Here is a 12,201-nt window from a genome sequence, read left to right on the forward strand (position 1 = left end):
GTACATAGGTATCGCATTGAGGCGTTAAACACCCACGTCGAGTGATTATCAGAGGCTATCGGCGTTTTGTCGATAAGACAAGTTTTTTTTATCTAATTTTATCCAACTTTCCTAGAGATGGGGAAAAAGATTTCTATCATTCTCCGATTAATCGTACAACAATTAAAATATATATATTAATATTAAACGGTTAAAAATTTAATAAAATTTTTAACCGCTTAATATAATATTTATTGAATAATATAATATATAATATTTTAAAAATATTATATATTATATAATATTTCTTAATTAATATAATTAATATAATATTTTTTAATATAATATAATATAATATTTTAATATAATATTTTAAAAATTTTATTAAATTTTATTAAAAAATGATCGGACAGATATAGATAACCATCACAAGATAGTCACTAGATAAAATCTTAAATAAGGAAAAGAGACATTTAAAAACGATGCATCGTGAACTTTATGATCATCCGTATATATTGCGTACATATATATATATATATATATATATATATATATATATATATATCGACGACGTGGCACCCTCGCTAACGAATGCCGGCTACAACGAGCGGTAACGTAAATGCATCTTCACGCTTACGTCACACGTATGACTCGTCATCGTCGGTGTAGTCTACTGCTCATCCGTTCGGCCTGAAATAATCCGGACGGTTTCGTCGAATCGTGAGGCCGATCGTAATACCTGTCGAAGCCAATTAATTTTCAGAGAAAACACTTGATGTTTTGAAAGATATTTTTCCTCCTTTTTTCTAAGAAATCATCAATTATCAGCAGAAAGTGTACGATCCCTTACAAACTTGCTAAAATGTATTTGTATTTTCGTAAAAAACATATAAATTAAAGGAAAATTCAAGAAAAAAAAATATATATTTTGAAAATATTTCAATTCTTTTATCAAATTTGCTTGAATTAATTAATACTATTTTAATATCTCGATAATCATGAGATCGAATATAACTCAACTAATGAAAAACTAAAAATAATTTTTCCGATAGATCTTTTATATACCACGATGTTAAAAAATGGCAAAGATATAATCTTTTAATATCGTCGAATCCAATAAATCAAACGACAGATATATCTGGGACGCGACTTTTATGTTCAGCTTTACGTCGCATTATAAAACAAATTTCACATGCACCCCACGAACGGAAAGCCGGCTTTGTTTGACTTCGTGTAACTTATCATTTCTCATTTCCCTATTGTGTTATGAAGAGAAGCATGAATCATAATTCCCGTAGAATATCCGCGGCATCAGCAGATTCGTCTGTAAATATTTTGCGAATAAAGCTGACGATTACCTCTTGAATCGATTTAAAGTGGATATTCTCTAATGTATTGTTCCACATATAATAAAATATATAGAATTATAATAATACGCGTGATAAATAAAATATAACTGACTTGTGCCAAGATCAATTTATTTGTGATATATACAATAATGATTGTATCTTTATTGCAATTAGATTGATTTGCTGATATTTTTATTTTATTCGCGATAAAAGTGCTTCGCAAAAATATGTTTATTTATTTATCGCGTAACAGACAATAATAATTTTGAAATTAAGAAAGAGGATAGATAATAATGTATCAATATATTAATGATTTTATTGAATTTGAATGTATTAAATTATTGGACCTGCATAAGAGAACGGGAAACGACACGAATCGATCAGCTGGAAGAGACATTGCTGGCTATTTCATTTTTCATTAATCTAATAAAACAACGAGTCTTCTACGGTTTATTTTCCAATTCACGTGCATGCAGTGTTTCTTCGCGATGAATTTGCATAAACTTGGAGCTATTCTTATTCTCCTCTTGCGAGTGGATGCACAACTTTTCTCTCGTCATTCTCTTTCTCGGTCGATTGATCAGCTGACAGGACATTCTCCTATTGTTGTTCCTTTCAGAAACTTCGGTCTACTCCATTTTTACTCACTTTGAAGAATTTCGCGCACTTAAGTATCTGACAAAAAGAAAAATTAGTTGTTCTCTGGAAAATAAATCAGCGTAACTTTGCTTCTTTCATAGGAAAAACTTGTTTTCTCGCATAACCTCTAATGGTTCAGATCAATATTGATTCATTGTATATTTCACAAACTTGTTTTTTTTCTCGCATGCAAAATGTCTTTTTGTATGTGAGATAAATCATTCGTAATTATCGAATATTTCGTAAGCTGTTTTTGTATTAAAATTGATTCTTGTGCACATTAGTTTCTACGTTAAAAAAAGTTTTAATGCAGAAATCCAATTGACTAGAAGAAAATTTAATGTGCTAACTGATGATATATTGCATGTTTATCAGTCTTATACATTGAGATTAATCTTCTCGATATTTAACAGTTACATTCAATAGTTATGTTCATCAACTGACGAGGCAAAAACTTATCGATAGAAAAACGTTATTAAGACTGAACACGTACATCCAACAGATGATATATATATATGTATCATAAAAAATACACATACACACACATATATATATATTAATTTTTTAATATCTTCTCGTAGATAAAAAACAGAAAGAATTTTTAAATTTTTGCTTCTTTTAATTGCAAAATAATATTATCACTTTTATCTTTGTTTTTAATTGTAAATGTCAGTATTACGAATAATTATCTCTCTTATAAATAAATTATCTCTCTTATAGATAATCATAAAAAAAGCCATATCTGGTATAGTACATATTAAAAATTTTAACATTTTACTCCGAAACACCCTTCTTTCCTTCCAGTCCGATCAGCTGATTAGCCCCAGACTCTCTGTTATCTCGGCCGCGAGCGGCACGAACCCCTCGAAAGGAGCAGAAGAAGCGTGTGTGTTGGTGCGTTCCTATTTTCCATAGCGCATGCGTCCAAAAGGAGGGTGGCAAGAGAGAGAGAGAGAGAGAGAGAGAGAGAGGGGAGAGTAAGCGAGGCTAAGCATTCAAGGGTGGTTCGCTTGCACGTTTCCAGGGGGGGATGGCGGCATCGCGTATTGATTCTGCCGTCACATCCCTCGGCTGTGCAGTCTCTCCTCCGAGGGTGGCTCGTTCCGAGGGTGGAAAAGGGGAGAAGCAGTCGCGCACGGTTGTCGTTGACGGCAACCTCCATCGGAGCAACGTTTCACCTCGCGTTTCTCGACCGTTGTTCCTCTCGCAAGAGCGTGATGAGGAGGCCGGTGTTCGAGGGATTACGATACGCGCGAACGAGGAAGATCCGCGAGCGGTGACATCGTTTCTACTCTTGACACACCTCTCTGAGGACTCGACGGAAGTGAACGTCTCGTCGTCGAGAATCCACTTCGGTGACTTTTACCGGAGTTCTCCGACATCGACAAGATCTTTCGCGAAAGGTCCCGCCTTTCGTGAGTCGCTAATTGATTGTGTGTTTCGATGAATCGTCGGCAAGCTATTGTCAGTGACGGATCGATGTTAGCTATAGACAGTGTTGGTGAGGGACTAGTGACGTCCTTCCTTGCTATCGTTGACCTAAGGTCGACGAGGTAGCGATCGGTGTGGTCAGTGACGTCTTTGAAAAGTATTGCACATATATGTGACACGTCTTCGTTTTGAATAAATTATCGTCAATTTCGAGGAAATTCATTAAGATAAATATCAGAAGAAATCTATTTAAAGTTTACTTTACAGTTTATAGTTTATAAAATAGATTCTCCAGAAAAGCTATTGATCTACTTTCTTGAAGTGTCGTGTCCTGTGGTAAAAATCAAGATCTTCGGAAACGGGATATCTACGAGGAATAATTTATTCGAGTACAAACATCGTCTTCGTGAAATTGATTTACAGTTCAATACTAGTACAAAGAGTGCCTAATGTGAAGTATCGGGCAATGATGTTCGCGGAATCATATCACGTATTTTATAAACGATCCGTGAAGATACATTTGTCGAGCAAAAAAAGAGAGAGAGAATATGATTTCAGTGAATGAATCGGTGAAATTTAGTCGAAGAGAAATAATTCCGGTGTCCTTTCGAATGTTCGTTTATTCTTCCAGTGAAAGTTGAAGCACTCAATTCTTCGGCGACGCAAACACAATTTCGAAGCGCAGTTTTTACACGACACCGCGTATATCCTGATAAAATGACCCAACGTGGTGACACGCTTCGCGAATTGACTCATCGCTCGACTTTCCAAAACGATCGACCACGAAACTGTGGCATCTAATCTAATCGCGGAGTCAGTTATCATTATCGAAGGACCGAGGGAATGAAATAATCTTGAGAGTTAATAAAAATATTAACAGAAGAAAAAGAAATAATCCCGGCTCTCGAGATCGTCGACGGGATAAAGTGACAGCAACAGCGAAAATCGAACGACAGAAGATGACAGGGATCGAAGTGATCGAGTGTCCCGCGCGATCCTGCTATTGAATCTTTTGCACGCATTCTCGTGATTCTCGCGTGCTGTTGACGAATCAACTAATCCGCCTCGGCGATCGTTTTTTTTTATGCGCATGCGAGCACGCGGAAGCAATCCACTATCGTCGGATCCGACGTCGATCCGTCGTTTGCTATCGATCGTTCCGCCGAGACGCGGAAGAGAGTAGTCAAACTGGCGGCTTCCAAGGTTGCGGCCGCCTCTAGTTCGCGCAAGATGGTCACGCGTGGCCTCCTGCGGGTAATGATATATGAAAAACTTAGTTTTCATATAACTTAGTTTTTCTAACTTAGTTTTTCAAACCTCTGCTCGATTTGTTACTTTTATTTTATTTTATTCTATTTGTTGTTTTCATTTTATTTTATTCTATTTGTCGTTTTTATTTTATTTTATTCTATTTGTTTTTATTTTATTTTATTTCGCTTTTATTTTTATTTTATTTTTTAATTCAAATCCTGGACGTCTCTCAAGCGTGTTTTCATTCCATCGAGTATGACTCATATTCAGAGATCTCGACTAAATGTTTCCTTCTTCTATTAGTCAGAAAAATATAAATTAATATAAGTTTTTTCGACACGACTCGCACAAGCGCGATCGCTTGCGAGTAACGCGAAAGACCGGCCGCGTTTTTCATTCAAAACAATTCTGTATCTGGTGCACTTTAACGAGGTTTAATTAATTCCATTGACAGTGGCCGTCGCCGACGCCATCACCGCTATGCATCACGGTGTCACGTGCGTATACGCGCGTTACGCGCATAAAGGAGTGCGTAAAGAGAGATTCGCGAGAGATTCCTCGTATCCACGAGGAATGCGAGCTGTGCTTTTAACGAGCACTTGCCCTGTATTTCTCGTGTTCCGTTCCGCAAATTTATAAACGCCCCGCGCCGAGTTTCTGAAATAGTTGGCTATTTACAACGCAACTTCTCGGCCTCGCGTTTCTTGAAATTAATATTAACGTGCACGTTGATACAGCGTTCCAAATAAATCTCTAATTTATCAGATTTAGAGTATTTATAGGATTATATTACGTTAGCTCTAAATTTTATATAATAATATTGCTCGTTTCGAATTATAACGTATTTAACCGCTAATTTTATTTGTTAAAATATATTTTTTAGGATAAACTATCTATATATTGTATACATGATATATGTTATTCTTCAATATATATAATTGATATTACAAAAGTATAGACTTGCGATGTGAGAAGCATATACAAATTGAAAAATTATTTATATAATTTATTTAAATACATTTTTTATGCGTATGACATTTGCGTATAAAAAAACTACTCGCTGCGTCTCGTGTGATATAAGAGAGCAACATTTCGTTAAAAATAATATGTCGTTTATAATAAAATGTCGTTTATAATAAAATGTCGTTTTACATAGAACCATCGATCTAGGAATGAGACTGAGCCACACAATTTATTGACGTGATGTTTTACTTGTTGCAGACGGGGGATGGCGTAGGGGTGTCGAGTACCGGAGGCCGACTCTCTTCGAGAAGTCGGACCTCCGAGGAGCCTCACATCGGCAAGTACAAATTACTGAAAACCATCGGTAAGGGTAACTTTGCCAAGGTGAAACTTGCCAAGCATGTGCCCACGGGAAAGGAAGTAGCTATCAAGATCATCGATAAAACTCAATTGAATCCCGGTAGTCTTCAAAAGGTAACCTTCTCGTTGTTGTATTTTTTTTATCGTTTATCTCTCTTGTGCGAAGCTAAAAAATAGGATTAGACAGATGTAGCAGTGGAAATTATGCGTAATTATATTTTTATTAATCGTTATTTTAAATTGCTTATTATAAAAAATATAAAAACTACTATTCTAATTATTAGAAAAAAACGAAATCGAATCATTTAACTTGATTACTGATAATTTTATAAAATGACAGTTCGAGTCACGAGTTGTATTACCATAATTTAACAAAAAAAGACTTCAAATTATACAAGCACATTTCAATAAATCCAAGTACATGATTCATACTGACGGATATTGAATAATTACAGCTGTTTCGAGAAGTCAGGATAATGAAGATGCTCGATCATCCGAACATAGTGAAACTGTTTCAAGTAATCGAAACTGAAAAAACATTGTACCTAGTAATGGAGTATGCCAGCGGCGGCGAAGTCTTCGATTACCTGGTCTTGCATGGTCGGATGAAGGAGAAAGAAGCGAGGGCGAAGTTCAGGCAGATCGTTTCTGCCGTGCAATACTGCCATCAAAAGAAGATCATTCACAGGGACTTGAAAGCCGAGAACCTGTTGCTCGATAGCGAAATGAATATCAAGATTGCCGATTTCGGTTTTAGCAATGAATTTACACCCGGTAACAAGTTAGACACATTTTGCGGCTCGCCGCCTTACGCCGCCCCGGAGCTCTTTCAAGGTAAAGAACTTTCCTCAGGAAATAATATCTCATCCGGATTTTTATCGGAGCTTTTTAAATTTAACTCACGCGCGATCAATTCTCAATTTGCAGGAAAGAAATACGATGGCCCGGAAGTCGATGTATGGTCGTTAGGCGTAATCCTGTACACACTGGTATCCGGTTCACTGCCTTTCGATGGTTCGACGTTGAGAGAATTGAGGGAAAGAGTATTAAGGGGGAAATATAGGATTCCATTTTATATGTCCACCGACTGTGAAAATCTTCTCAAAAAATTCTTGGTGCTCAACCCGACGAAGAGAGCCTCACTAGAGGTATGTGATGATCAGGTTCGAATTGTCTTGCTTTTTTTATATTTATATTTTGTAAGATAATATTAATCGGTACTTTAACGACATGATACGTTCTTAAATACGCAATTTGTACTTGAAAAATAAAATTTACGATCTCTTTATTATTGTAGAATATAATGAAAGATAAATGGATGAACATGGGATACGAAGATGATGAATTAAAACCGTACTTAGAACCTGAACCTGATTATAGAGACCACAAGAGGATAGGTGAGTCTGCCAGTATGTACATAACACTTACTACTTACCGTTTTTACGTTTTAATATGACACTCGTTATGAATGTTTCTACATTACGCGAGATTACGTGAGAGAGATTATCGTTCTCCCTTTTTCGATTTCTCTGTAAACAATATATCTTAAATATAACAATAACATAAATTGTACAGTCGCTTTAATAAGATGGATTTTGATGTAACTTTTTAATATAAGAAAAACATTCATGATTGGGTGTTTTTTGTAGATGTGACTATTAATATATTAATGAAATATATCAGACAAATCTTTTTTATCACTTGATAACTCACAGTGTGAAAATATCATATAATTTGTTTTTCGGATTACTATTTGGTCTGATATATTTATATTTATGTGTGTGTGTTTATAATTACTTCTTTCAATTGTAAAAGAATGTCTTAATCGTGAAATAAAGCTTTATAATGAATGTTAATATTAAAAACTGAACTAACATCGACTCACCTGTAACGAGTGTCTAAATGCGGATTATGCATCGTCGTAAAGGCAATGCGAAGAGAGCAAGTAATTTTTAAGAATTCAATGTATTTCGAACAGTATATCTGTTATGAGCATACGTAGTAGCGAGCTTCTCGACTTGATTCGTTTGCATTTTTCTAATTAGTTTTGGCTGCGTTGTAAATGTTGAAAAAAATGTCCTAATAGATATGACTATATCATCGCTTGTTTTCATTTCAGAGGCCCTAGCTAGTTTGGGATATACTCGAAGCGAGATAGAGGATTCCTTAGGACAAGCAAAGTACGATGACGTATTCGCCACGTACTTGCTTCTAGGCAGGAAAACGACAGACGTAAGTACACATCAACTTTAACTTATAATAAGACTTATTATTATAAGCAGCTTACTTATTATAAGCTCCAAATTCTCTTTTTACATCGATCTCACGAATTTCTATCTGTTAACAGCCTGAAAGCGACGGATCACGGTCGGGTAGTTCATTATCGCTGCGTAACATTCCACCACAGGTCAGCTCAGGTGGTGGAGGTGGGAGCAGCGGGGGAACAGGTGGCGCAGTACAAAGTCCATCGCACAGAGGTGTTCACAGAAGTATTTCTGCTAGCAATCCAAAACCCAGTAGACGGGCTTCGTCTGGTGGCGAAACTCTTCGTAAGTGTTATTTACTCGTTTGTACTTTAACCGTAACTTTTAATATACGGTATGGCAGTCTATAAACTTTATCGTCAGACGACAAGCATGGATAAAGGATAATTGCCAAACTTCTGGGTAAGACAAAAGACACCTTGTGCTCTTTATGATTGGAACTTCTGTGAAACAAACTTTTTGTATTATTTACGTTGAAAAGATATAGTAACTGTAGTTGATAGTTGTAGTAACACGTGAATTACATTATTAAACTAAATTTGTACATTTTAATAGGCGTCAATATATCATTAATATATCATTAACAAAAATGGTAACAGAAAGAACAAGATTGTTTATACATCTATTAGTAGTACAAGTGCTGTGCATGTCTGAAAACAAAGACTTTTTTATTGCATAATTTTCTTTCCCCATTAGGAGGCGCGCCAAGTCCGGGTAATGCAACGAATCACAATCACGCGACTGCGGTAACTGGCACAGCTGTGACTGGAAGCGGTGGTAGCAATTTTAAACGACAAAATACCGTGGATGCAGCCACAATTAAAGAAAATAGCGCTCGTGTTTCTGCAAGTCGGCCCTCCGCACCAAAAAACAGTCAGCCGCCTGGGCAATTAGATACCAGTGAGTTTATTTTATTCTTGGACAAGTCGGGAAAGAAATTTTTATCAAACCTCTTATCAATGAATATATTATTCGAATATTTGTCATGCAATGTTTACTTCGTGATGCTTTAGGGAAAAGATCTTTGGATGAGGTTGCTTTGAATAAGGTCGCAATGTTTCTTTCAGTAGCTATATTTATCAAGGGTTCAGTTTCATCAATTGTCGATTATTTTTGTTATTCATCATTCATTGTTTACAAATCATGCATTCTCGTATATCTATTGATACAGTTATGTTGTTATCGGAGAGTCTAGTTCTATATGTCTTTAATGTCAAATCGATCATGTCTGTTGCATATGTTGCAAGGTTGAACACACAATCTTTTTGTCATAATTTTATCATCGTATATATCTAGAACTTAATCATCTATGGTTTTTATTATGTGTTGACATGTGCGAAATATCATATAATTATTTAACATTATTCTCAAGTTTTTCATTTAATATGGTAGCAGGTTAGACGCAGATTTCACGCATTCAGCTCATGATTCTCTTTAATAATCTGTTTCCGTGTTTTTTTAATAATTTGAAGTATGTTGCTTTTTGTTTTGTGTTGAACCACATCTAATGAGGCTTGCAGTGACAATGTTCATTCTAGGCGTGGGTACAAGTCCTGGTGGTAAAGCGAGGGTAGGCAAGAGCAACACAATGAATGCAGGAGTAGGTGGTGGTCGACCACTTACCTCACCTGCTCCTGGTTCTGTTGGTCGACGTAGCACCATCTCCTACGATCAAGCAAAAACATCATCTTCATCTACCGAAAGAACCAACGAAGTACCCAGGTATAGTGGTATCCAATTACTTTTAATCAAGAAACACGATCTATTTTGCGCAAAAAAAGGAAATCTAGATATTATTAAAACGAAACAAAATTTTATATAGCGAAATTTTCATATAATTACAATTTTTTTATTTATATTTTTTCTTACTTCTTATGGGATATTGGATGTGTGTTTGATTTTTGTTCTTTTTCTATATAATATTACGGAACTTTGAAATTTGTTATTGATTAGAAGAGATACATTTAGAAAATGGTTAAAATATCAATAAAAATAATTTCCTAGTTATTCTGCTCAAAAATAAAAAATAATTTACGATTTTAATGGTTTTGATTTAAAGTAAAATTATATAATTTTACTTTAAATCAAAACCATTAAAATTAACCAATCAAAGTTTTTCAAAAAAAGTTGATTTTAACCTGTAATTAAAAAAATTCATACAGAATTTATTTAGCAAAAAGTATTGATTGTAACGTAATTACATAAGAAAAAAGTAAAAGAAAATTATAAATATGTTTATTCACTATGTTAAAAGAAAAAAAAAGAATCATAAAGATATATAAATATTTTGTCATATAATTATATAATTATAGCTAGTCACTTTCTTAATTTTTGTGAATCGATCCAATATCTCATATGCGAAAATTTGACAAGTTTTTTTTTGTATATTTTTATATATACAGCAAGATATTATATGATTAGAATGCATTTATAGTGTGATGATATTTCTACATTTTCTATCGATTTAACACTCTTTTATTTTCACTAACCATAGACAACTGATTACTTATGTGTGTCAAGTGTACACTAAAACCATGAATACAACAAAACAGTCTCGTAATCGCGAGTGAATAATAACAAAAATCTTAGAAGCCCCGGGGAAGTTTATTTGTTTGTTGCATCGCTCTAGCATGTTTGGCTGCTGCCTGCCAATCGTTCATTGCGATATCACTTTCTTTATGGCTTGACAGATGTATCGAACGGACAGTCTGATTTTTAACGTTTATACATGTACAGACGCTTGCTGAAACGATGTCAGACCACAGTCACATTTACATGTATTATCTCAGATATAAGGCATAGTCGAAAAGGAAATTTAGATACATTCATTAATATCATCATACTTTTTTTTTCATCTTTACGTTACAGCATTATATTTTCTCGTTTCTCTTATCGTGCGAGTATTTCGTGAAGTTACATTAGTTGCAGCATTTAGTATTTTCATTCTCCTTCTTCCATCCTCATAATTTCCTTTTACATTCCTCTTTTGATGAGAGTTTCTGTTACAAAAAATATATTTCTACAAAATATATGAAGTATATGTGTTTCATGTATAGTGGAGTCTCTTCAAATTTGGTCCCTATTAATTTTGATGATCTTCTACATACGTACTTTTATGAAATAATAATGTACTCCCTCTTTGTTATAATAGATTGTATGATAGGCAATGATAAAAAATGTAATGTGGCAATTTTGCGTAATAAAAATTGCATACGCATTAGTGCAATACAGCAAATGAGCAATTCGTGCTGGGAGAATGTTAATTTCTGTTTTTCAGAAATTGTTTGCTCTTACCGTTGTAGAGGATCAAAATTAACGAGACTCTATTTTACATTCATATATATGTGCAAATCTTTTAAAATTATTGAAGTATAATTAATAAATATAAATATGTGAAAATTTATCAAATGTATTTTTTTATTTTTCTCTTTTTTTAACAATATATAATAATTAAGCAACTTATTACAACTTGAAACATAAATGACAAAATTTTTAATCCTAATCTCTTATCTTAATCTGGAAATGAAAAATCTATTAATATATAAAATGCATAAATACGTAATCAAATGTATTTTCAATGGTTGACAAATTTCGTAAATCTCAGATCTCGCCCCATATTGCTTCTATCTATACAGCTTTGTGAAAATTCTGCTCTTTTATTATTATTGTGCAAAAGGAAAGAAAAAGAAAATAGAATTAAATCGTGGAAGATAAGGCAATCCGGCAATTTGCTGATTAGTTTTGTGCACAGCCTGGGCGAGGGCACTAGACCGACGCGGGGTCACACGAAGTCTGCGAGCATCAGCGCAGGTCACCGTTCCTCAAGTGGTGTACCCCCCAGCGACCATTCACTACTGGACCCTCAACCACGCAACGCCCACAACTCCTTACTCGCCACCGCTGACCCCCTTAGGCAGAGGTACAGGCCCCCACAATGTCCCTCTAATACAAGAACCAAATAACCT

The 12,201-nt window shown here is 34.8% G+C and overlaps 1 protein-coding gene across 20 annotated transcripts in view; it reads left to right on the forward strand.

Annotated features, from left to right (window-relative positions):
* The window catches only part of LOC105256551 (serine/threonine-protein kinase MARK2), a 91,891-nt gene that overhangs the window by 66,014 nt on the left and 13,676 nt on the right, over positions 1–12,201 (forward strand). For 13 of the 20 annotated variants that reach the window (XM_025408885.1, XM_025408895.1, XM_025408894.1 and 10 more), the window contains 9 exons: positions 5,871–6,086; positions 6,428–6,806; positions 6,900–7,135; positions 7,270–7,381; positions 8,092–8,204; positions 8,320–8,521; positions 8,933–9,136; positions 9,757–9,958; positions 11,976–12,155. In XM_025408885.1, coding sequence (XP_025264670.1) covers positions 5,871–6,086; positions 6,428–6,806; positions 6,900–7,135; positions 7,270–7,381; positions 8,092–8,204; positions 8,320–8,521; positions 8,933–9,136; positions 9,757–9,958; positions 11,976–12,155 — 1,844 coding nt within the window. The remainder of the gene's footprint in view (positions 1–5,870; positions 6,087–6,427; positions 6,807–6,899; positions 7,136–7,269; positions 7,382–8,091; positions 8,205–8,319; positions 8,522–8,932; positions 9,137–9,756; positions 9,959–11,975; positions 12,156–12,201) is intronic. The other 7 variants (XM_011266556.3, XM_025408889.1, XM_025408887.1 and 4 more) reach the window with 7 other exon arrangements.

Source organism: Camponotus floridanus, unplaced genomic scaffold, assembly GCF_003227725.1.
Source record: "Camponotus floridanus strain SB8 unplaced genomic scaffold, Cflo_v7.5 scaffold24, whole genome shotgun sequence".
NCBI lineage: Eukaryota > Metazoa > Arthropoda > Insecta > Hymenoptera > Formicidae > Camponotus > Camponotus floridanus.